Source organism: Panulirus ornatus, chromosome 63 (genome assembly GCF_036320965.1).
Source record: "Panulirus ornatus isolate Po-2019 chromosome 63, ASM3632096v1, whole genome shotgun sequence".
NCBI lineage: Eukaryota > Metazoa > Arthropoda > Malacostraca > Decapoda > Palinuridae > Panulirus > Panulirus ornatus.
The window spans coordinates 14267002-14294553 of record NC_092286.1 but is presented as its reverse complement, the minus strand read 5'-3'; the positions used below and the strand labels follow the sequence as shown (position 1 = coordinate 14294553).

The window sequence follows — 27552 nt, the reverse complement described above, 5'->3', positions numbered from 1 at the left end:
TTCTTGTGAAGTTGAGGATCAGGCAAAATTGGAAGTATGGCATGTAAGAATGGAGAGATAACAGTTTTGGCAAGGGAGAAGATGAATCAAAAGGAATGCAAGGAGACATGTGAAAGGGTAACAGAAAGTTTAGATGAAAGTGCAGTCATGTGTGAATGAGTTGAAATATTTAGAGAGAGACTTTTAAAGTTTGCAGAATTAGTAGTTGGATACAAGGTAGTAAGATATAAGAATAAAAGTGGAAATGCATGGCTTATAGATGAAATTAGAAATGCTGTGAAGAGAAGAAAATGGGATATGGTAAATTGCTTGAGGGGAAGAAGTTCAGTTGAGGTGAAGAAGTTCAGTTGAGGTGGAGGGAAGAATATGAAATGTGGAAGTAGAATATAAGAGGCTGATAGAGGAAAGCAAAGAAAAAGTAGAAAAAAGTTTTGGTAGAAAGTTGAGAGAAAAAGTTTAAGGAAGATGGTGGGATTAAGAAGTAAGATTATTAGTGAAAGAGAAGAGAGAGGCATTTGGACGATTTTTGCAGGGAAATAATGCAAATGACTGGGAGATGTATAAAAGAAAGAGGGAGGAGGTCAGGAGAAAGGTGCAAAAGGTGAAAAAGAGGGCAAATAAGAGTTGGGGTGAGAGAGTATCATTAAATTTTAGGGAGAATAAAAAGATGTTTTGGAAGGAGGTAAATAAAGTGCATAAGACAAGGGAACAAATTGGAACATCAGTGAAGGGGGCTAATGGGGAGGTGGTAAAAAGTAGTGGTGATGTGAGAAGGAGATGGAGTGAGTATTTTGAAGGTTTGTTGAATGTGTTTGATGATAGAGTGGCAGATATAGGGTGTTTTGGTTGAGGTGGTGTGCAAAGTGAGAGGGTTAGGGAAAATGATTTGGTAAACAGAGAAGAGGTAGTAAAAGCTTTGCGGAAGATGAAAGCCGGCAAGGCAGCAGGTTTGGATGGTATTGCAGTGGAATTTATCAAAAAAAGGGGATGACTGTATTGTTGACTGGTTGGTAAGGTTATTTAATATATGTATGACTCATGGTGAGGTGCCTGAGGATTGGAGGAATGCTTGCATAGTGCCATTGTACAAAGGCAAAGGGGATAAGAGTGAGTGCTCATATTACAGAGCTATAAGTTTGTTGAGTATAGCTGGTAAATTATATGGGAGGGTATTGATTGAGAAGGTGAAGGCATGTACATAGCATCAGATTGGGGAAGAGCAGTGTGGTTTCAGAAGTGGTAGAGGATGTGTGGATCAGGTGTTTGCTTTGAAGAATGTATGTGAGAAATACTTAGAAAAGCAAATGGATTTGTATGTAGCATTTATGGATCTGGAGAAGGCATATGATAGAGTTGATAGAGATGCTCTGTGGAAGGTATTAAGAATGTATGGTGTGGGGGCAAGTTGTTAGAAGCAGTGAAAAGTTTTTATCGAGGATGTAAGTCATGTGTACGTGTAGGAAGAGAGGAAAGTGATTGGTTCTCAGTGAATGTTGGTTTGCAGCAGGGGTGTGATGTCTCTATGGTTGTTTAATTTGTTTATGGATGGGGTTGATAGGGAGGTGAATGCAAGAGTTTTGGAAAGAGGGGCAAGTATGCACTCTGTTGTGGATGAGAGAGCTTGGGAAGAGTCAGTTGTTGTTCACTGATGATACAGTGCTGGTGGTTGATTCAGGTGAGAAACTGCAGAAGCTGGTGACTGAGTTTGGTAAAGTGTGTGAAAGAAGAAAGCTGAGAGTAGATGTGAATAAGAGCAAGGTTATTAGGTACAGTAGGGTTGAGGGACAAGTCAACTGGGAGGTAAGTTTGAATGGAGAAAAACTGGAGGAAGTGAAGTGTTTTAGATATCTGGAAGTGGATTTGGCAATGGATGGAACCATGGAAGCGGAAGTGAATCATAGGGTGGGGGAGGTGGCGAAAGTTCTGGGAGTGTTGAAGAATGTGTGGAAGTTGAGAACATTATCTCGGAAAGCAAAAATGGGTATGTTTGAGGGAATAGTGGTTCCAACAATGTTATATGGTTGTGAGGTGATGGGCTATGGATAGAGTTGTGCAGAGGAGGGTAGATGTGCTGGAAATGAGATGTTTGAGGAAAATATGTGATGTTAGGTGGTTTGATTGAGTAAGTAATGAAAGGGTAAGAGAGATGTGTGGTAATGAAAAGAGTGTGGTTGAGAGTGCAGAAGAGGGTGTTTTGAAATGGTTTGGTCACATGGAGAGAATGAGTGAGGAAAGATTGACTAAGAGGATATATGTGTCAGAGGTGGAGGGAACGAGAAGTGGGAGACCAAATTGGAGGTGGAAAGATGGAGTGAAAAAGATTTTGAGTGATCAGGGCCTGAACATGCAGGAGGGTGAAAGACGTGCAAGAAATAGAGTGTATTGGAACGATGTGGTATACCGGGGTCGACGTGCCTTCATTGGATTGAACCAGGGCATGTGAAGCGTCTGGGGTAATCCATGGAAAGTTCTGTGGGGCCTGGAAGTGGAAAGGGAGCTGTGGTTTCAGTGCATTATACATGACAGCTAGAGACTGAGTGTGAATGAATGTGGCCTTTGTTGTCTTTTCCTAGAGCTACCTCGCACACATGTGGGGAGAGGGGGTTGTTATTTCATGAGTGGCGGGGTGGCGATAGGAATGAATAAAGGCAGACAGTATGAATTATGTCCATGTGTATATATTTATGTGTCTGTTTGTGTATATATATGTATACATTGAGATGTATAGGTATGTATATTTGCGTGTGTGGACGCGTATGTATATACATGTGTATGTGGGAGGGTTGGGCCATTCTTTCGTCTGTTTCCTGCACTACCTCGCTAATGCGGGAGACAGCAAAATGAATAAATAAATAAAGAAAGAATTTGTACTGGAAGGATGTGAAAAAGGAGAGGTGGATGTAAGAGTGGAAGTGTAAATTTCAGAAGTAAGGAATTGTAGTTGCCGATTCAAAAGGAGGGGAAAGGAAGATTTAAAGAGTATTTTAAGGAATTGATGAGTGGGAAAAGGTGGGTAGGGAAGATAAAAGGAAAAGAAAATGTGGAGGGACCTTTAACAGGAAGAGGGGTAAATAGGGCAGTAATGAGGTTGAGGGTAGGAAATGTATGTGGAGTGGGTGGGATTACTGCTGAAATGTTAAAGTGTGGAGGAGTAGATGTGTTGGAGTTGATGCATTTGATATGTTATGTAGCATGGAAGCAGAAGGATGAAAGCTATTGATATTCCTATATTGAAAGGAAAAGATGCTAAATATGTATGTAGCAATTTTAGAGAATAAGCATGTTAAGTATCTGTTTATATATCTGACACCCATTCCCTTGGGGGACTTATTTGATGTGGGTGACCATGGTAAAAATCTCCATAATTAGTGAACTTCTTTGCCTCTTCTTAGCCTTTAGTGCCTAACTCTCAACAGGCCACTGACAGATAGCAACTCTTACGCTGTGTTCACAGAGGCTCCTACATAATGTTCTCACCAGCTACTTTTACCTTATGTTCTTGCCTAATGCCCCAGCCTACTGCTTTTACCTATGTATACCAGGAAAAGTGTATGTAAGAATGTTGATTGATAGAGTGATGAGAGTGACTGAATGCAGAATAATTGAGGAGCAAGAGGGTTTTAGGAAAGTTAGGGGATGTTTGAATCAGATTTTTGCTGTGAGAATTATTGTTGAAAAGTATCTGGCAAAAGGTAAGAAACTTTATGCAGCTTTTATGGATCTGGAGTAAATGTATGACAGGGTTAAGTGGAATGCTCTAAGGGATGTATTAAGGATATATTGAGGAGGGGGACAACTGTTGGATGATGTGAAAGCCTATAGAGGGAAAAATGCTAAGGTAAGATAGGATAAGGGTTGAGCAAAAGTTTCAGAATACATGTGAATGTGAGGCAAGGCCATGTAATGTCGCCTAGGCTTCTTAATGTATACATGGATGGGATGATAAGAAAGATGAAAGCAAAACTTGGGAAAAGAGATGTAGAGATGGAGTGTGGTGATGAAGTTTGTTTGTGACTAATACTGTTATTTGCTGAGATTGAAGAAGAGTTGCAGAAGGTTGTAAATGTATTTTTTGATTTGTAAGCATAGGTGATTGAAGATAAATGCAAGTTAAAGTAAAATATTGGTGTTTAAAATGAAACAGAGTGAAAGTATAGATTTTGCAAAGCTGTATAGAGTGAGAGAAGAAAGTGCATGAAAATGTGCTATGTCTATGGGATGAGAAAAACAGGAAGAGGTGTCAGAATTTAAGTATTAGGGAGCTATCATGGGTAATTTTGGTGACATGGAAGGAGAGAAAGGGGAGAGAGAAGTACATGGTAGATTAATGAAGGGTTGAGGTGTGATTGTGGACGTGAATAAAGGATTAAAGGACAGCATAGTCCTCCTGAACATGACCTCTTCAGCCAAAACATGGGCATGGGATGATTCAGAGGCCAAAATTCCAGGCTTTGGAAATGAATTATTGGAGAGGAGCATGTAGTATGACTTGATGGAATGAAGAAAGTGTCATGGGGATGCATGAGTGATTTGTCATGGCATGGAATGAATTGTGAAGAGGTAGATTATGTTGAACATAATGATTTAAGGTGGGTTATGCATGTGGGAAGAATGCAAGAAGGGGAATTTATAAAGAGATTCTATAGTAGTATGATTAAAGGGGTTGATGTGAGAGGGAGACCACTTGTGACATTAGGAAATAAAGTGGAAGAGCACTGGATGGAGAGAAATGGTGGAAGAATACTTGGAAAGGTGTATGTGAAGGAGCCATTATAAGGACAGGGATAAGTGCAAACTTTTGCTTTGGCCATCTCCTTGATGGGAGTTCCCAGAGGGAAAGGGCACCAGAGAAATGTATGTATAGATAATTAGTTTATGTGGTTTCAGAAGTGGTAGAGGATGTATGGATCAGGTGTTTGCTTTGAAGAATGTATGTGAGAAATACTTAGAAAAACAGATGGATTTGTATGTAGCATTTATGGAACTGGAGAAGGAATATATGGGAAAATGGCCTCCCCTACAGTAAGGTATATATTATTTTGTATATTTTATATACTTAATCGCTGCTTCCCGCATCAGCAAGGTAGCGCAAGGAAACAGACGAAGAATGGCCTACCCACTCCTATACACATATATATATACATAAATGCCCATACACACACACACACACACACACACACATAAATGTACATATCAATGTTTTTTTTTTTTTTCTGCTGTCTCCCGCGTTTGCGAGGTAGCGCAAGGAAACAGACGAAAGAAATGGCCCAACCCACCCCCATACACATGTATATACATACGTCCACACACGCAAATATACATACCTACACAGCTTTCCATGGTTTACCCCAGACGCTTCACATGCCTTGATTCAATCCACTGACAGCACGTCAACCCCAGTATACCACATCACTCCAATTCACTCTATTCCTTGCCCTCCTTTCACCCTCCTGCATGTTCAGGCCCCGATCACACAAAATCTTTTTCACTCCATCTTTCCACCTCCAATTTGGTCTCCCTCTTCTCGTTCCCTCCACCTCCGACACATATATTCTCTTGGTCAATCTTTCCTCACTCATTCTCTCCATGTGCCCAAACCATTTCAAAACACCCTCTTCTGCTCTCTCAACCATGCTCTTTTTATTTCCACACATCTCTCTTACCCTTACGTTACTTACTCGATCAAACCACCTCACACCACACATTGTCCTCAAACATCTCATTTCCAGCACATCCATCCTCCTGCGCACAAATCTATCCATAGCCCACGCCTCGCAACCATACAACATTGTTGGAACCACTATTCCTTCAAACATACCCATTTTTGCTTTCTGAGATAATGTTCTCGACTTCCACACATTCTTCAAGGCTCCCAGAATTTTCGCCCCCTCCCCCACCCTATGATCCACTTCTGCTTCCATGGTTCCATCCGCTGCCAGATCCACTCCCAGATATCTAAAACACTTCACTTCCTCCAGTTTTTCTCCATTCAAACTCACCTCCCAATTGACTTGACCCTCAACCCTACTGTACCTAATAACCTTGCTCTTATTCACATTTACTCTTAACTTTCTTCTTTCACACACTTTTACCAAACTCAATCACCAGCTTCTGCAGTTTCTCACATGAATCAGCCACCAGTGCTGTATCATCAGCGAACAACAACTGACTCACTTCCCAAGCTCTCTCATCCCCAACAGACTTCATACTTGCCCCTCTTTCCAAAACTCTTGCATTCACCTCCCTAACAACCCCATCCATAAACAAATTAAACAAACATGGAGACATCACACACCCCTGCCGCAAACCTACATTCACTGAGAACCAGTCACTTTCCTCTCTTCCTACATGTACACATGCCTTACATCCTCGATAAAAACTTTTCACTGCTTCTAACAACTTGCCTCCCACACCATATATTCTTAATACCTTCCGCAGAGCATCTCTATCAACTCTATCATATGCCTTCTCTAGATCCATAAGTGCTACATACAAATCCATTTGCTTTTCTAAGTATTTCTCACATACATTCTTCAAAGCAAACACCTGACTTCTAAAACCACACTGCTCTTCCTCAATCTGATGCTCTGTACATGCCTTCACCCTCTCAATCAATATCCTCCCATATAATTTACCAGGAATACTCAACAAACTCATACCTCTGTAATTTGAGCACTCACTCTTATCCCCTTTGCCTTTGTACAATGGCACTATGCACGCATTCCGCCAATCCTCAGGCACCTCACCATGAGTCATACATACATTAAATAACCTTACCAACCAGTCAACAATACAGTCACCCCCTTTTTTAATAAATTCCACTGCAATACCATCCAAACCTGCTGCCTTGCCGGCTTTCATCTTCCGCAAAGCTTTTACTACCTCTTCTCTGTTTACCAAATCATTTTCCCTAACCCTCTCACTTTGCACACCACCTCGACCAAAACACCCTATATCTGCCACTCTATCATCAAACACATTCAACAAACCTTCAAAATACTCACTCCATCTCCTTCTCACATCACCACTACTTGTTATCACCTCCCCATTTGCGCCCTTCACTGAAGTTCCCATTTGCTCCCTTGTCTTACGCACTTTATTTACCTCCTTCCAGAACATCTTTTTATTCTCCCTAAAATTTAATGATACTCTCTCACCCCAACTCTCATTTGCCCTTTTTTTCACCTCTTGCACCTTTCTCTTGACATCCTGTCTCTTTCTTTTATACATCTCCCTCTCAATTTTATTTTTTCCCTGCAAAAATCGTCCAAATGCCTCTCTCTTCTCTTTCACTAATACTCTTACTTCTTCATCCCACCACTCACTACCCTTTCTAATCAACCCACCTCCCACTCTTCTCATGCCACAAGCATCTTTTGCGCAATCCATCACTGATTCCCTAAATACATCCCATTCCTCCCCCACTCCCCTTACTTCCATTGTTCTCACCTTTTTCCATTCTGTACTCAGTCTCTCCTGGTACTTCCTCGCACAAGTCTCCTTCCCAAGCTCACTTACTCTCACCACCCTCTTCACCCCAACATTCACTCTTCTTTTCTGAAAACCCATACAAATCTTCACCTTAGCCTCCACAAGATAATGATCAGACATCCCTCCAGTTGCACCTCTCAGCACATTAACATCCAAAAGTCTCTCTTTCGCGCGCCTGTCAATTAACACGTAATCCAATAACGCTCTCTGGCCATCTCTCCTACTTACATAAGTATACTTATGTATATCTCGCTTTTTAAACCAGGTATTCCCAATCATCAGTCCTTTTTCAGCACATAAATCTACAAGCTCTTCACCATTTCCATTCACAACACTGAACACCCCATGTATACCAATTATTCCCTCAACTGCCACATTACTCACCTTTGCATTCAAATCACCCATCACTATAAACCGGTCTCGTGCATCAAAACCACTAACACACTCATTCAGCTGCTCCCATATACATATACATATACATACACAGACACATACATATATACACATGTACATATTATACTTGCTGCCTTCATCCGTTCCTGTTGCTACCCTGTCACACAGAAAATAGCATCCTATGTACAACCCATGCCTCGCAACGATATAAAAATGTTGGAACAACTATTCATTCAAACATACCCATTTTTGCGCTCCGAGATAACATTCTTGCCTTCCACACATTCTTCAATGCTCCCAGAACATTCGGCCCCTTCCCTACTCTGTGACTCACTTCCTTTTCCATAGTTCCATCTGCTGCTAAGTCCACTCCCAGATATCTAAAACACTTCACTTCCTCCAGTTTTTCTCCATTCAAACTTATCTCCCAATTAACTTGTCCCTCAACCCTACTGAACCAAATAACCTTGCTTTTATTCACATTTACTCCAACTTTCTCCTTTCACATACTTTTCCAAACTCATTCACCAACCTCTGCAGTTTCTCACCCAAATCAGCCTCCAGCACTGTATCATCAGCTAACAACATCTGACTGACTTCCCAAGCCCTCTCATCCAGAACAGACTGCATACTTGCCCCTCTTTCCAAATCTTTCGCATTCACCTCCCTAACCATCCTATTCATAAACAAATTAAGCAACCATGGGGACATCATGCACCCCTGCCACAAAGCAACATTCACTAGGAACCAATCATGCTCCTCTATTTGTACTTGCACACATGCCTTACATCCTTGGTAAAAACTTTTCACTGCTTCTTGCAACTTACCTTCCACACTATATACTCTTAAAACCTTACACAAAGCATCTCTGTCAACCCTATCTTGTTCCTTCTGCAGATCCATAAATGCTACATACAAAATCCATTTGTTTTTCTAAGTATTTCTCACATATATTCTTCAAAGCAAACACCTGATCCATACATATCCTCTACTACTAATGAAACCACACTGCTTTTCCCCAATCTGGTGTTCTGTACATGCCTTTGCCCTCTCAATCAATACCCTTCCATATAATTTCCCAGGAATACTCAACAAACTTATACCTATGTAATTTGAACACTCACTTTTATCCCCTTTGCAGTGGCACTATGCATGCATTCTGCCAATCCTCAGGCACTTCCCCATGATCCGTACATACATTGAATATCCTTACCAACCATTCAACAACACAGTCATCCCCTTTCTTAATAAATTATACTGGAATACCATCCAAACCAGTTGCCTTGCCGGATTTCATCTTCTGCAAAGTTTTCACTACCCCTTCTACCTTTACCAAACCATTCTCCCTGTCCCTCTCTCTTCACACACCACCCCGACTAAAACACCTTATATCTGCCACTCTATCATAAAACACATTCAATAAACCTTCAAAATGCTCACTCCATCTCCTTTTCACTTCATCACTACTTGTTATTACCTCTCCACTTGCCCCCATCACTGATGTTCCCATTTGTTCTCTTTGTCATGCATGTTATTTACCTCCTTCCAAAAGATCTTTTTATTCTCCCTAAAATTTAACGATGCTCTCTCACCCCAACTCTCATTTGCCTTCTTTTTCACCTCTTGCATCTTTCTCTTGACCTCCTTCTTCTTTCTTTGATACATCTCCCAGTCATTTGCCCTATTTCCCTGCAAATATCATTCAAATACCTCTCTTTCACTAACAACCTTACTTCTAATCTGCCCACCTCCCACCTTTTTCATGCCACATGCTCTTTTGCACAAGCCATCACTGCTTCCCTAAATATATCCTGTTCCTCACCCACTCCCCTCACGTCATTTGCTCTTACCTTTTGCCTTCTGCACTCAATCTCTCCTAGTATTTCCTCATGCAAGTCTCCTTTCCAAGCTCACTTACTCTCACCACTTTCTTCTCCCCAACATTCTCTCTTCTTTTCTGGAAACCTCTGCAAATCTTCACCTTTGCCTCCACAATATAGTAACCAGACATCCCTCCAGCTGCCCCTTTCTGCACATTGACATCCAAAAGTCTCTCCTATACATGCCTATCAGTTAACATGTAATCCAGTAATGCCCTTTGACCATCTCTCCTACTCATATACATATCTTGTGCATATCTCTCTTTTTAAACATGGTATTCCCAATCACCAGTCCTTTTTCAGTACACAAATCCACAAGCTCTTCACCATTTCCATTTACAAGACTGAACATCCCTTTCTTATGACCAGGTGCATAGGTACCAATAATCACCCATCTCTCTGTATCCACTTTCAGTTTTACCCGAGTCAATCTGGAATTTACTTTCTTACACTCTATTACATACTCCCACATATGCTTCAGGAGCAGTGCCACTCCTTCCTTTGCTCATGTCCTCTCACCAACCCTTGATTTTACTCCCAAGACTTTTCCAAACCGCTCTTCCACTTTACCCTTGAGCTTTGTTTCACTCAGAGCCAAAATATCCAGGTTTCTTTCCTCAAACGTACTACGTATCTCTCCTTTCTTCTCATCTCGGTTACATCCACACACATTCAGACACTCCAATCTGAGCCTTCAAGGAGTTATCAGCACTCCCCACTTGACTCCTCTTTCTGTTTCCCCTTTTAGAAACTTAAATACAAGGAGCGGGGGTATATATATATATATATATATATATATATATATATATATATATATATATATATATATATATATTTTTTTTTTTTTTTATACTTTGTCGCTGTCTCCCGCGTTTGCGAGGTAGCGCAAGGAAACAGACGAAAGAAATGGCCCAACCCACCCCCATACACATGTATATACATACGTCCACACACGCAAATATACATACCTACACAGCTTTCCATGGTTTACCCCAGACGCTTCACATGCCTTGATTCAATCCACTGACAGCACGTCAACCCCGGTATACCACATCGCTCCAATTCACTCTATTCCTTGCCCTCCTTTCACCCTCCTGCATGTTCAGGCCCCGATCACACAAAATCTTTTTCACTCCATCTTTCCACCTCCAATTTGGTTTCCCTCTTCTCCTCGTTCCCTCCACCTCCGACACATATATCCTCTTGGTCAATCTTTCCTCACTCATCCTCTCCATGTGCCCAGACCACTTCAAAACACCCTCTTCTGCTCTCTCAACCACGCTCTTTTTATTTCCACACATCTCTCTTACCCTTACGTTACTCACTCGATCAAACCACCTCACACCACACATTGTCCTCAAACATCTCATTTCCAGCACATCCATCCTCCTGCGCACAACTCTATCCATAGCCCACGCCTCGCAACCATACAACATTGTTGGAACTGCTATTCCTTCAAACATACCCATTTTTGCTTTCCGAGATAATGTTCTCGACTTCCACACATTCTTCAAGGCCCCTAGAATTTTCGCCCCCTCCCCCACCCTATGATCCACTTCCGCTTCCATGGTTCCATCCGCTTCCAGATCCACTCCCAGATATCTAAAACACTTCACTTCCTCCAGTTTTTCTCCATTCAAACTCACCTCCCAATTGACTTGACCCTCAACCCTACTGTACCTAATAACCTTGCTCTTATTCACATTTACTCATAACTTTCTTCTTCCACACACTTTACCAAACTCAGTCACCAGCTTCTGCAGTTTCTCACATGAATCAGCCACCAGCGCTGTATCATCAGCGAACAACAACTGACTCACTTCCCAAGCTCTCTCATCCCCAACAGACTTCATACTTGCCCCTCTTTCCAAAACTCTTGCATTTACCTCCCTAACAACCCCATCCATAAACAAACAACCATGGAGACATCACACACCCCTGCCGCAAACCTACATTCACTGAGAACCAATCACTTTCCTCTCTTCCTAAACGTACACATGCCTTACATCCTCGGTAAAAACTTTTCACTGCTTCTAACAACTTTCCTCCCACACCATATATTCTTAATACCTTCCACAGAGCATCTCTATCAACTCTATCATATGCCTTCTCCAGATCCATAAATGCTACATACAAATCCATTTGCTTTTCTAAGTATTTCTCACATACATTCTTCAAAGCAAACACCTGATCCACACATCCTCTACCACTTCTGAAACCACACTGCTCTTCCCCAATCTGATGCTCTGTACATGCCTTCACCCTCTCAATCAATACCCTCCCATATAATTTACCAGGAATACTCAACAAACTTATACCTCTGTAATTTGAGCACTCACTCTTATCCCCTTTGCCTTTGTACAATGGCACTATGCACGCATTCCGCCAATCCTCAGGCACCTCACCATGAGTCATACATACATTAAATAATCTTACCAACCAGTCAACAATACAGTCACCCCCTTTTTTAATAAATTCCACTGCAATACCTTCCAAACCTGCTGCCTTGCCGGCTTTCATCTTCCGCAAAGCTTTCACTACCTCTTCTCTGTTTACCAAATCATTTTCCCTAACCCTCTCACTTTGCACACCACCTCGACCAAAACACCCTATATCTGCCACTCTATCATCAAACACATTCAACAAACCTTCAAAATACTCACTCCATCTCCTTCTCACATCACCACTACTTGTTATCACCTCCCCATTTGCGCCCTTCACTGAAGTTCCCATTTGCTCCCTTGTCTTACGCACTTTATTTACCTCCTTCCAGAACATCTTTTTATTCTCCCTAAAATTTAATGATACTCTCTCACCCCAACTCTCATTTGCCCTTTTTTTCACCTCTTGCACCTTTCTCTTGACCTCCTGTCTCTTTCTTTTATACATCTCCCACTCAATTGCATTTTTTCCCTGCAAAAATCGTCCAAATGCCTCTCTCTTCTCTTTCACTAATACTCTTACTTCTTCATCCCACCACTCACTACCCTTTCTAATCAACCCACCTCCCACTCTTCTCATGCCACAAGCATCTTTTGCGCAATCCATCACTGATTCCCTAAATACATCCCATTCCTCCCCCACTCCCCTTACTTCCATTGTTCTCACCTTTTTCCATTCTGTACTCAGAATATATATATATATATTTGTCATTTGGGAGGTGAGTTTGAATGGAGAAAAACTGGAGGAAGTGAAGTGTTTTAGATATCTGGGAGTGGATCTGGCAGCGGATGGAACCATGGAAGCGGAAGTGGATCATAGGGTGGGGGAGGGGGCGAAAATTTTGGGAGCCTTGAAAAATGTGTGGAAGTCGAGAACATTATCTCGGAAAGCGAAAATGGGTATGTTTGAAGGAATAGTGGTTCCAACAATGTTGTATGGTTGCGAGGCGTGGGCTATGGATAGAGTTGTGCGCAGGAGGATGGATGTGCTGGAAATGAGATGTTTGAGGACAATGTGTGGTGTGAGGTGGTTTGATCGAGTGAGTAACGTAAGGGTAAGAGAGATGTGTGGAAATAAAAAGAGCGTGGTTGAGAGAGCAGAAGAGGGTGTTTTGAAATGGTTTGGGCACATGGAGAGGATGAGTGAGGAAAGATTGACCAAGAGGATATATGTGTCGGAGGTGGAGGGAACAAGGAGAAGAGGGAGACCAAATTGGAGGTGGAAAGATGGAGTGAAAAAGATTTTGTGTGATCGGGGCCTGAACATGCAGGAGGGTGAAAGGAGGGCAAGGAATAGAGTGAATTGGAGTCATGTGGTATACCGGGGCTGACGTGCTGTCAGTGGATTGAATCAAGGCATGTGAAGCGTCTGGGGTAAACCATGGAAAGCTGTGTAGGTATGTATATTTGCGTGTGTGGACGTGTGTATGTACATGTGTATGGGGGGGGGGGTTGGGCCATTTCTTTCGTCTGTTTCCTTGCGCTACCTCGCAAACGCGGGAGACAGCGACAAAGTATAAAAAAAAAAAAAAAAAAAAAAAAAAAATATATATATATATATATATATATATATCCCAAGTGGTAGAGGATGTGTGGATCAGGTGTTTGCTTTGAAGAATGTATGTGGGAAATACTTAGAAAAGCAAATGGATTTGTATGTAGCATTTATGGATCTGGAGAAGGCATATGATAGAGTTGATAGAGATGCTCTGTGGAAGTTATTAAGAATATATGGTGTGGGAGGCAAGTTGTTAGAAGCAGTGAAAAGTTTTTATCGAGGATGTAAGGCATGTGTACGTGTAGGAAGAGAGGAAAGTGATTGGTTCTCAGTGAATGTAGGTTTGCGGCAGGGGTGTGTGATGTCTCCATGGTTGTTTAATTTGTTTATGGATGGGGTTGTTAGGGAGGTGAATGCAAGAGTTTTGGAAAGAGGGGCAAGTATGAAGTCTGTTGGGGATGAGAGAGCTTGGGAAGTGAGTCAGTTGTTGTTCGCTGATGATACAGCGCTGGTGGCTGATTCATGCGAGAAACTGCAGAAGCTGGTGACTGAGTTTGGTAAAGTGTGTGAAAGAAGAAAGTTAAGAGTAAATGTGAATAAGAGCAAGGTTATTAGGTACAGTAGGGTTGAGGGTCAAGTCAATTGGGAGGTAAGTTTGAATGGAGAAAAACTGGAGGAAGTAAAGTGTTTTAGATATCTGGGAGTGGATCTGGCAGCGGATGGAACCATGGAAGCGGAAGTGGATCATAGGGTGGGGGAGGGGGCGAAAATCCTGGGAGCCTTGAAGAATGTGTGGAAGTCGAGAACATTATCTCAGAAAGCAAAAATGGGTATGTTTGAAGGAATAGTGGTTCCAACAATGTTGTATGGTTGCGAGGCGTGGGCTATGGATAGAGTTGTGCGCATGAGGATGGATGTGCTGGAAATAAGATGTTTGAGGACAATGTGTGATGTGAGGTGGTTTGATCGAGTAAGTAATGTAAGGGTAAGAGAGATGTGTGGAAATAAAAAGAGCGTGGTTGAGAGAGCAGAAGAGGGTGTTTTGAAATGGTTTGGGCACATGGAGAGAATGAGTGAGGAAAGATTGACCAAGAGGATATATGTGTCGGAGGTGGAGGGAACGAGAAAGAAGAGGGAGACCAAATTGGAGGTGGAAAGATGGAGTGAAAAAGATTTTGTGTGATCGGGGCCTGAACATGCAGGAGGGTGAAAGGAGGGCAAGGAATAGAGTGAATTGGATCGATGTGGTATACCGGGGTTGACGTGCTGTCAGTGGATTGAATCAGGGCATGTGAAGCGTCTGGGGTAAACCATGGAAAGCTGTGTAGGTATGTATATTTGCGTGTGTGGACATATGTATATACATGTGTATGGGGGTGGGTTGGGCCATTTCTTTCGTCTGTTTCCTTGCGCTACCTCGCAAACGCGAGAGACAGCAACAAAAAAAAAAAAAAAAAAAAAAAATCCCATTCCCATACTATTTGCCGTCTCCCACGTTAGCGAGTTAGCATTAAGAACAGAGGACTGAACCTTTGAGGGAAGTCCTCACTTGGCCCCCTTCTCTGTTCCTTCTTTTGGAAAATCAAAAACAAGAGGGAAGGATTTCCAGCCCTCCGCTGTGTATGTGAGTGGATGGGCCATTCTTCATCTGTTTCCAGCGCTACCTCGCTGACACAGGAAACAGCAATTAAGTATAATGAAAAGATAATAAGATGATTAGTAGGTCTTTTGATATAGCAGAGGACTTGAATGATTGAATATTACAAACTAGATGACTGTATCCATCCATATTTACTATTGCCTACTCTGTTGTTATTTATTGTCAGGTACAGAAAAGGGAGCTGTGAAGTTTATGGACACATATTGAAGCTTAGAATAATTTTTAAACCCACCCTTCCACTTGATTTTTTTGTGTCAAAGACATATAAATGAAGAACTGGCAAGTCTTCTTTCTTAAAAGTATATAGCCACTGGGTCTGTCAGGTTTGCTGTGAATATCCTTATAAGAGAAGGAATATCACAGAGTTGACCAATTGGGAGTGACTTCCATGTCAGTAGGGCTTCCTTCCGAATTTACTCTTAAGCAGTTATACATGTCACTTGTATTTATACTGTGTTTAGATAAAGAAGGAATTCCCATGTACTAGAATATTTTTTGTGTAATGAATTAGAAACTGCTTTTCATGAATGTGCTTTGGGATGTGTGTGGTACATTATATAATCTTAGATGATATGTATAAACAGCCATGTCTGCTCCACAGTGGCCTTTAAAACTTCATAATGATCTCAGAACACTTATTTTTTATTCAGATAAAGTTCTCTATTCTTCGTATTTTAAATGCAACAGTAATTCTTGTCCAAATGTTCCAGACATCACAATTGGAGAAGAGGTCGAGGTTCTCATAGGCGTTCACATAGCAGATCCAGGTCACATAGCAGGTCAAAGAGTTTGGGTAAAAAGACACCCTCCCCTCCTGAGGTGGGTTTGAGTCAGAATATATACATTAACTCTACATTCAGTAAGGATTTTGTATTAAGTGACTGATTAATGTCTTATCAGTGCACTATGCTCAGTCAGGGAAATTAATCTAATTGTTTTCAGTCATAAAGAGTAATCAAGCTCAGGGAATAATGTTGACAGTGAAAGAATGCATGGAATATGTACATCACAAAATGTGAGTGTTGCCTATGCAGACGTTTAACATAAAGATTTTCTAAAACACATTGACAGGGAAAATTTGGTATATGAGAACATGAGTAAATGCTTCTGTTAGAGTCTGAGAAAGAGTAGGTGATGAGCATGTTGGATGGGGGATTGTCAGATCATTTGTTTGTAATATGTAGAAGCAGAATGTGAATAGAAAGAATAATAGATAAATTTTGGAATGAAAGCATAAAGCTTTCAAAAGAAGTCAGATATAAGGTGAAATGATTGAATTAAATGGTACAAGATGAAGTTAAGTTGATGTAGAGGTGATGAAATAGTGCATTAGTAAATCTATCACAGAGCTGTGGTAAAGTTTTGGTCTAGATCAGTGGTTCTTAAACTTTTTGGCCCGTTCCCCCTCTCAGCATAATCCAGGATACCATTCCCCCTCTACCCTTTCAAGTAATTTTTATACTAATCTTCAGTATGTGATTGCTTAAGCAGGAGTGTTGCAGTGGATCTTTATACTAATAAAATTATTGCTTACTTGAGTTTGAGTTTTTGGATGAATGAAAAAAGTTCTTCTGATTCTATATTTTAGTTTTATTTTATTATCTGTATGCACCTAGTTTCCCTAAAACTTAGTATTAACTGGAAATAGGCTGTGGAGCCTGGATGGGGATGGGGAGCTGTGGTTTCAGTGTGTTGCACATGACAGCTGGAGACTGAGTGTGAGTGAATGTTGCCTTTTTGTCTGTTTTCCTGGCACTGCCTCGCTGAAGTGGGGATTGGTGACGCTGTTTCCTGTGTGGAGAGGTAGCGATGGAAGTGGATGAAGGCAAGCGGGTGTGAATGTGTACATGTGTGTGTACGTGTCTGTGTGTGTATATGTATGTATATATGGATATGTTATACTTATTATACTTAATGACTGTCTCCCGCATTAGCAAGGTAGCGCAAGGAAATAGATGAGCAATGGCCCATCCCACCCACATACACATTAATACACTTAAATGCCTACACATGCACATATACATACATATACATTTCAATGTATACATACATATACATACACAGACATATGCATATATACATATGTACACATTCATACTTGCTGCCTTCATCCATTCCTGTCGCCACCACGCCACACATGAAATAGCATCCCCCTTCCCCTCTTCAGTGAGGTAGTACCAGGAACAGACAAAAAAAAAGCCACATTCGTTCACACTCAGTCTCTAGCTATCACATTTAATGCACCGAGACCACAGCTCCCTTTCCACATCCAGGGCCCACAGACCTTTCCATAGTTTACCCCAGATGCTTCACATGCCCTGGTTCAATCTATTGACAGCACATCGACCCCGGTATACCACATCGTTCCAATTCACTCTATTCCTTGCACACCTTTCAACCTTCTGTATGTTCTGGCCCCGATTGCTCAAAATCTTTTTCAATCCATCCTTCCACCTCTAGTTTAGTCTCCTGCTTCTCCTTCTTCCCTCCATCTCTGAAATATATATCCTCTTTGCTCTCTCAACCACACTCTTTTTATTGTCACTCATCTCTCTTACCCTTTTATCACTTACTTGATCAAACCACCTCACACCACATACTGTCCTCAAATATTTCATTTCCAACACATCCACCCTCCTCCACATGACCTCATCTATAGCCCATGCCTTGCAACCATATAACATTGTTGGAATCCCTATTCCTTCAAACATACCCATTTTTGCTCTCCGACATAAAATTCTTGCCTTCCACACATTTTCCAACACTCCTAGAACCTTCACCCCCTCCCCCACCCTGTGACTCACTTGCACTTCCATGGTTCCATCCACTGCTAAATCCACTCCCAGATATCTAAAACACTTCACTTCCACAGTTTTTCTCCATTCAAATGTACCTCCCATTTAGCTTGTCCCACAATTCTACTGAACCTAATAACCTTGCTCTTTTTCATTTTCACATTTACTCTCAACTTTCTTCTTTCACACACTTTACCAAACTCAGTCACCATCCTCTGCAGCTTCTCACCTGAATCAGCCACCAGCAGTGTATCATTAGTGAAGAATAAATGACTCATTTCCCAAGCCCTCTCATCCACAACAGACTGCATACTTGCCCCTCTCTCCAAATCTCTTCCATTCGCCTCCCTAACCACCCCATCCATAAGCAAGTTAAACAACCATGGAGACATTACACCTGCCACAAATCGACATTCACTGAGAACCAATCACTTTCCTCTCTTCCTACTCATACACATGCCTTACATCCTTGGTAAAAACTTTTCACTGCATCTAGCAACTTACCTCCCACACCATATACTCTTAAAACCTTCCACAAAGCATCTCTATCAACTCTATCATATGCCTTCTCCAGATCCATAAATGCTACATACAAATCCATCTGTTTTTCTAAGTATTTCTCACATACATTCTTCAAAGCAAACACCTGATGCACACATATCCTCTACCACTTCTGAAGCCACACTGCTCTTCTCCAATCTGATGCTCTGTACATGCCTTTACCCTCTCAATCAATACCCTCCCATATAATTTCCCAGGAATACTCGACAGACTTATACCTCTGTAATTTGAACACTCATGTTTATCCCCTGTGCCTTTGTACAAATGGCACTATGCATGCATTTCGCCAATCCTCAGGCACTTCACCATGATCCATACATGCATTGAATATCCTAACCAACCAATTGGCAATGTAGTCACCCCCTTTTTTTAATAAATTCCACTGCAATACCATCCTAACCTGCTGCCTTGCCAGCTTTCATCTTCTGCAAAGCTTTCACTGCCTCTTCTCTGTTCACCAAACCATTCTCCCTAACCCTCTCACTTCACACACCACCCTGACCAAAACACCCTATGTCTGCCACTCTATCATCAAACACATTCAACAAACCTTCAAAATATTCACTCCATATCCTTTTCACTTCATCGCTGCTTGTTATAACCTCCCCATTTGCCCCTTATGCCGATGTTCCCATTTGTTCTCTTGTCTTATGCACTTTATATACATCCTTCCAAAACATCTTTAAAATTCTCCCTAAAACTTAATGATTCTCTCACCCCAACTCTCATTTGCTCTCTTTTTCACCCCTTGCACCTTCTCTTAACCCCGTGCTGCTTTCTTTTATACATCTCCCAGTCATTTGCAGTACTTCCCTGTAAAAATTGTCCAAATGCCTCTCTCTTCTCTCTCACTAACAGTCTTACTTCTTCATCCCACTATTCAGTACCCTTTCTAATGTGCCCACCTCCCACCTTTCTCATGCCACATGCATCCTTTGCACAAGCCATCACTGCTTCCCCAAATACATCCCATTCCTCCCCAACTCCCCTTTTATCATTTGCTCTCACCTTTTGCCATTCTGCACTCAATTTCTCCTGGTACTTCCTCGCCTAAGTCTTCTTTCCAAACTCACTTATTTTCACCACTCTCTTCTCCCCAACACTCTTTTATTTTCTGAAAACCTCTCCAAATCTTCACCTTCGCCTCCACAAGATAGTGATCAGGCATCCTCTAGCTGCCCCTCTCAGCACCTTAACAATCCAAAAGTCTCCCTTTGACAAGCCTCTCAGTTAACACCATCTCTCCTACTCACATATGTATACTTATGTATACATCTCTCTTTTTGAATCACGTATTCCCAATCATCAGTTCTTTTTCAGCACACAGATCCACAAGCTCTTCACCATTTCCATGTACAACACTAAACACCCCATGTACACCAATTATACCCTAACTGCTCCCACATTACTCACCTTTGCATTCAAATCACCTATCACTATAACCCAGTCTCGTGCATCGAAGATGCTAACACACTCACTCAGCTTCTCCCAAAACACTTGCCTCTCATGATCTTTCTTCTCATGACCGGGTGCATAGGCACTAATAATCACCCATCTCTCTCCATCCACTTACAGTTTTACCCATATCAATCTAGAGTTTACTTTCTTACACTCTATCACATATTCCCACAACTCCTGCTTCAGGAGGAGTGCTCTTCATTTCTTTGCTCTTGTCCTCTTACTAACCCCTGACTTTACTCCCAAGACTTTCCCAAACCACTCTTTCCCTTTACCCTTAAGCCTTAAGCTTCATATCACTCAGAACCAAAACATCCAAGCTCCTTTCCTCAAACATACTACCTATCTCTCCTTTCTCCTCATCTTGGTTACATCCACACACATCTAGACACCCCAATCTGAGCCTTCAAGGAGGATGAGCGCCCCCCACATGACTCCTTCTGTTTCCCCTTTTAGAAATTTAGATATAAGGAGGGGGGTGGTTCCAACCCCCTGCTTCTGCCTGCATAGGCATGCATGGGGATTTATGTATATGTTTGTGAGTGGATGGGCCACTCTCTGTCTGTTTCCTGGTGCTGCCTTGCTGATGCAGGAAGCGTTGGTTAGGTATAATAAAAAAGAAAACATTTAGAAAATTAGTTATTTCCATAGCAGTGATTGATTGAAATCGGAAATTATTCATTACACTAAAACCAAAAATTTTCTTACTTTTCTGACATTTACTGGATGTATTAGTACAAGAATAATTATTTTTATGCATGTTCTGCTTATATTTCTGATAATGCTAATGCAATTCAATGAAAAGTCATTGGAATACAGAAGAATGTAAGAATAATAAAGCAAAACTTTCACATACTTTTGCCTCTGGTATTTCTTAAATCAGCATGTCACAAATGAGACAGTAAATTACGTATGATGACTTTGGTGGCTAGGTAGTAGTCATAAATTAGTTGGGTGGTGCTGACTCTTCTGACCTACTAGTCTAGTAATTTTTGGTGTCATCTGATTGCTAAAAGCTCATAAGAGATCACTTTCAACATGTAGCTTGTTTCTTTGTTTTGTTTTCATATTAACCAATGCTGGAAAGCCAACTTCACATTGGTAAGTAGTTAAAAACAGTACAGTGACTTTTAGGACTGACAGGCTTATTTGCTAGTAAGGTGAGAGATACTTTGCCCAAAACTTCTCTTGACCAAGACAAGTAAAATTTTCCTTTGCTACAGAATTAAATTTCAGTTCAAGCTTCAGGAACTTCGTCAACTTCCATGGAAATGGGGTTCCTTGCAAGGTTACACTCAAAACTGCTGTTGCTAATGTTAGGAAAAAATATTGCTGAAGTTAATTATCCAGTCTGTCAAGGTGATCTTCAGTTTCTGTTTATAGCTTGTCACTGAAAAATTCCTTCCCTTTCACAACTTCATCCAGATGAGGAAAGGATACTGTGTTCTTTGTGCGACACCTCCACAGTTGCAACTTTCCAATGACTTATAATTGCATCACTGTGGCCAGTCATAGTTGTGTCTCTTCCCTGCAGCTTCAGGTTTAAGTCATTTAAGACTTGAAAAATATCTGCTGGGGAAGCCAGGGAAAAGTTAACTTCATCAGAATTAAAGGATGAGGTACTGTTCCCGGTTTTCAGAAACGTTTTTACTTCTCAAAGTTCATACAAGTGCCCCAACATATTGCCCTTTGAGAGCCAGTATACATTAGTGTGAAAAAACAATGTCGTGCTGTGTTTCTAAATCATAACAAAGCTGTGCAAATAGTTGTATATTGAGGGCACTGTTCTTTATGAACTTTATGATCTTGATCATGATATTCAAATGTTCCTGGAGTTTTGAAGGTAAAGTCTTTGCTGCCAAACTTGGTGATGTATGAAGCAGTGTGTGGAAATTGCAGATGCTTGTACAGGAAGGGGGTAGGGGAGATGAACAGACTGGCTTATAACAAGTTCAGCTCCAGACTTAACTTTTCTCTATGACTGTTCATGCCCCCTTTAAATATTCTGGTGAACCCCTTAGTAGGTGCACCCCCCCCTACTTTAAGGACCACTGGTCTAGATTGTGCTGTGGTCACTACAGCTCATTGGAGCAAAGATTTGATTAATTTGATTGTGGAAGAAAAGGGGGATTAGAATGAGAAACTAATCTTCCTGAAAGCAGCATTGAATGTTGAATATTAAGTCCTGAACATAAGAATAAGAAGTAAGGTTCATATAGATTTAGGAGGTGGAGAGTTTCTCTAAAGAACTAACTGGAGGCTGATATGTATAAGATGTGGCTGTTAGTGCATTTGGATAAGACAAGAGGAGAAACTGGAATGGATTTAGTGGAACAGTCTCTAAGACCCAGTTTCTGCTCATCATTTATTGAAAATTCCTTCCAATTTTCCTTCGATGATTCTTTAATTCCACCCCTTGACTCAGTGAACATATTTGGTGTTACTGTAACATCCACTCCATCTTAGATACCCAGCTCTACAGAAATAGCTATGTCTGCCTCTAAGAAATTGTGAGTCCTTTAGATGTCAGAATTTCTTTTCTTCTGAACAGTTGTTCCGTTTATGCAATGGATTGATCCATCCTTGTATGGAGTATTGTTCTCACATCTGAGATGGTTTTATCTCTGCATCCTTACTTGACAAGAGTTAAATTAGAAGCTATCTGACTTATAAACTCTCCCAGGCTAACTTCTGGACTTGACCTACTTGCCCTGAACTGCAGTGTTGGTTCACTTTCCCTCTTCTGCAGGTACCCCTTTGGTTTTTGTTTCCGAATGCTGGCTGCTTGTTTTCCCACACCACTAGCTAGGCCATGCAATACTCAGCAAGCTGGTTTGTCACATGATTAGTGTGTGGCCATTAGCAACACAAGGGTGGCCATTTTGATGGCTATCTCTTTCCTTCTCATGACTTTCTGAATAACTATGACCAAGAACATTTTAGAATACAGTTTTTTCGCTTCCTCCAAAATTTGTAAATACTGGTCTTTTTCCATTTCATTAACCTCTTAATATTTCAATGAAGGCCTGGTCTTAACGTGGACTTTTGGCCATGACTGGAGCCTCCAACTTAAGAAAAAAAAAACGAAGGGAGATATAATACATTCTTCAAAGGAAACACCTGATCCACACAAAGACCCTCCTGAATTTGAAACTCTTCATATCACCACCCTCTCAGTCACCACCTTCCCATACAACTTACCAGGTAAACTAAACAAACTCACTCCTCTGTAATTTGAACATTCATTTTGTCTGCCTTGCCCTTTTGCATGATTTAAGCATTTCACCAGCCATTGAACCATACATACATTGAAAATCCTAACAACACAGTCACCCCTTTCTTAAGAAATTCAACTGGAATCTTGTCAACTCCAGTTGCTTTACCTCAGTTTATTGTATTCAAGGCTCACACCACCTCACCTTCTGTGAATTCACCAAAACACTTTCCATAACTTTCACTTCGCATATTCCATAACTTTCACTTTGCATACATCCACATTCAAAACTTTCCACATCTGCTACCCTATCATCAAACACATTTAACAATCCATCAGAATATTTTCTCCATCTCCATTATACCTCATTTCCCCTTCACTGATGTTCCCAATCGTTCACCTGTTTTTCTTATAATATTAACCTCTTACCAAAACATATTCTTATTTTCCTAGAAATAAGAATCTTCTTGACCTTTTGCCACTTTCTCGTGTGTATCTGCCAGTCATTTGCTCTCCTTCCTTACAAATAGCACCCATACACCTTTTTTTTCTCTTCCCTTTCACTGACAACTGCACTGCCTCTTACTACCACTTTACCACCTTTCTCACCTGTTGGGATGATTGTGGTGTGATACTTAACAATGAAAAAATAGAATGGTGTTACAACATTTGAATGCAAATGATGCTGTTTTGTTGCTAAATCAGAGGAAAAGTTAGAAAGAATGATAGATTTTTTTAGATGTAAGTAGTGAGGGAATACAAAAGGTTAATGCTAATGAATTAACATGCTGGACTTTGAGAGGGATGAAAGGTCAAAGAGTAAAATCATTGTCCAGGAGGAACTGGAAACAGTAGAGGATGTTAAATGTTTGGGAGTGAATTTTAGTGAGAATAGTCATGGCAAAGCTGGAGTTGAAAGCAGTAATTCAGGGAATTAGGTGCATGGAAAGCTCTGGGAAATAATAGAATTTTAAGTGTAACATGTTTAAAAAGCTTGCTTGAAGGATTGTTTTACCCAAACCTGATTTAAGGGTTATTTATTTATTTTACTTTGTCGCTGTCCCCCGCGTTAGCGAGGTAGTGCAAGGAAACAGACGAAAGAATGACCCAACCCACCCACATACACATGTATTTACATACACGTCCACACACGCAAATATACATACCTATATATCTCAACGTATGCATATATATACACACACAGACATATACATATATACACATGTACATAATTCATACTGTCTGCCTTTATTCATTCCCATCGCCACCTCACCACACATGAAATAACAATCCCCTCCCCCGTGCATGTGCGCGAGGTAACGCTAGGAAAAGACAAGGCCACGTTTGTTCACACTCAGTCTCTAGCTGTCATGTAATAACGCACCGAAACCACAGCCTTCTTTCCACATCCGGGCCCCACAGAACTTTCCATGGTTTACCCCAGATGCTTCACATGCCCTGGTTCAATCCATTGACAGCACGTCGACCCCGTTATACCACATCATTCCAATTCACTCTATTCCTTGCACGCCTTTCACCCTCCTGCATGTTCAGGCCCTGATCACTCAAAATCATTTTCACTCCCATCTTTCCACCTCCAGTTTGGTCTCCCACATCTCCTCGTTCCCTCCACCTCAGACACATATATCCTCTTGGTCAATCTTTCCTCACTCATTCCCTCCATGTGACCAAACCATTTCAAAACACCCTCTTCTGCTCCCTCAACCACACTCTTTTTATTACCACACATCACTCTTACCCTATTATTACTTACTCAATTAAACCACCTCACACCACATATTGTCCTCAAACATCTCATTTCCAGCACATCCACCCAATTCCGCACAGCTTCATCTATAGCCCACGCCTCGCAACCCTATAACATTGTTGGAACCACTATTCCTTCAAACATACCCATTTTTGCTTTCCGAAATGTGTTCTCGACTTCCACACGTTCTTCAACACTCCCAGAACTTTCGCCACCTCCCCACCCTATGATTCACTTCTGCTTCCATGGTTTGATCCACTGCCAAATCCACTCCCAGATATCTAAAACACTTCACTTCCTCCAGTTTTTCTCCATTCAAACTTACCTCCCAATTGACTTGTCCCTCAACCCTACTGTACCTAATAACCGTGCTCTTATTCACATCTACTCTTAGCTTTCCTCTTTCACACACTTTACCAAACTCAGTCACCAGCTTCTGCAGTTTCTCACATGAATCAGCCACCAGTGCTGTATCATCAGTGAACAAGAACTGACTCACTTCCCAAGCTCTCTCATCCACAACAGACTGCATACTTGCCCCTCTTTCCAAAACTCTTGCATTCACCTCCCAAATAGCCCCATCCATAAACAAATTAAACAACCATGGAGACATCACACACCCCTGCCGCAAACCAATATTCACTGAGAACCAATCACTTTCCTCTCTTCCTACACGTACACGTGCCTTACATCCTCGATAAAAACTTTTCACTGCTTCTAACAACTTGCCTCCCCCACCATATATTCTTAATACCTTCCACAGAGCATCTCTATCAACTCTATCATATGCCTTTTCCAGATCCATAAATACTACATACAAATCCATTTGCTTTTCTAGGTATTTCTCACATACATTCTTCAAAGCAAACACCCGATCCACACATCCTCTACTGCTTCTGAAACCACACTGCTCTTCCCCAATCTGTACATGCCTTCACCCTCCCAATCAATACCCTCCCATATAATTTCCCAGGAATACTCAACAAACTTATACCTCTGTAATTTGAGCTCTCACTTTTATCCCCTTTGCCTTTGTACAGTGGCACTATGCAAGCATTCCGCCAGTCCTCAGGCACCTCACCATGAGTCATACATACATTTAATAACCTTACCAACCAGTCAATGATACAGTCACCGGCCTTTTTAATAAATTCCACTGCAATACCATCCAAACCCGCTGCCTTGCCGGCTTTCATCTTCTGCAAAGCTTTTACTACCTCTTCTCTGTTTACCAAATCATTCTCCCTAATCCTCTCACTTTGCACATCACCTCGACCAAAACACCCTATATCTGCCACTCTATCATCAAACACATTCAACAAACCTTCAAAATACTCACTCCATCTTCTTCTCACATCACCACTACTTGTTATCACCTCCCCATTAGCCCCCTTCACTGAAGTTCCCATTTGTTCCCTTGTCTTATGCACTTTACCGCCTTCCAAAACATCTTTTTATTCTCCCTTAAATTTAATGATACTCTCTCACCCTAACTCTCATTTGCCCTCTTTTTCACCTCTTGCACCTTTCTCTTGACGCCCTACCTCTTTCTTTTATACATCTCCCAGTCATATGCATTATTTCCCTGCAAAAATCGTCCAAATGCCTCTCTCTTCTCTTTCACTGATAATCTTACTTCTTCATTCCACCACTCACTACCCTTTCTAATCTGCCTACCTCCCATGCTTCTCATACCACAAGCGTCTTTTGCACAAGCCATCACTGCTTCCCTTAATACATCCCATGCCTCCCCCAGTCCCCTTACGTCCTTTGTTCTCACCTTTTTCCATTCTGTCCTCAGTCTCTCCTGGTACTTCCTCACACAAGTCTCCTTCCCGAGCTCACGTACTCTCACCACTCTCTTCACCCCAACATTCTCTCCTCTTTTCTGAAAACCTCTACAAATCTTCACCCTCGCCTCCACAAGATAATGATCAGACACCCCTCCAGTTGCACCTCTCAGCACATTAACATCCAAAAGTCTCTCTCGCGTGCCTATCAATTAACACGTAATCCAATCATGCTCCCTTGCCATTTCTCCTACTTACATATGTATACTTATGTATATCTCTCTTTTTAAACCAGGTATTCCCAATCACCAGTCCTTTTTTAGCACATAAATCTACAAGTTCTTCACCATTTCCATTTACAACACTGTACACCCCATTTAAACCAATTGTTCCCTCAACTGCCACATTACTCACATTTGCATTCAAATCACCCCTCACTATAACCTGGTATCCTGCATCAAAACTACTAACACACTCACTCAGCTGCTCTCAAAACACTTGCCTCTCATGATCTTTCTTCTCTTGCCCAGGTGCACATGCACCAATAAAGACACCCATCTCTCTCCATCCACTTTCAGTTTTACCCATATCAGTCCAGAGTTT

General features: G+C 41.4%; 1 protein-coding gene across 1 annotated transcript in view; it reads left to right on the top strand.

Moving 5' to 3' along the window:
• LOC139745921 (uncharacterized) overlaps positions 1 to 27552 on the top strand; it is a 199283-nt gene that overhangs the window by 83712 nt on the left and 88019 nt on the right. The window contains exon 10 of the mRNA XM_071656597.1: positions 16074 to 16182. Within this exon, the coding sequence (XP_071512698.1) occupies positions 16074 to 16182 (109 nt within the window). The remainder of the gene's footprint in view (positions 1 to 16073; positions 16183 to 27552) is intronic.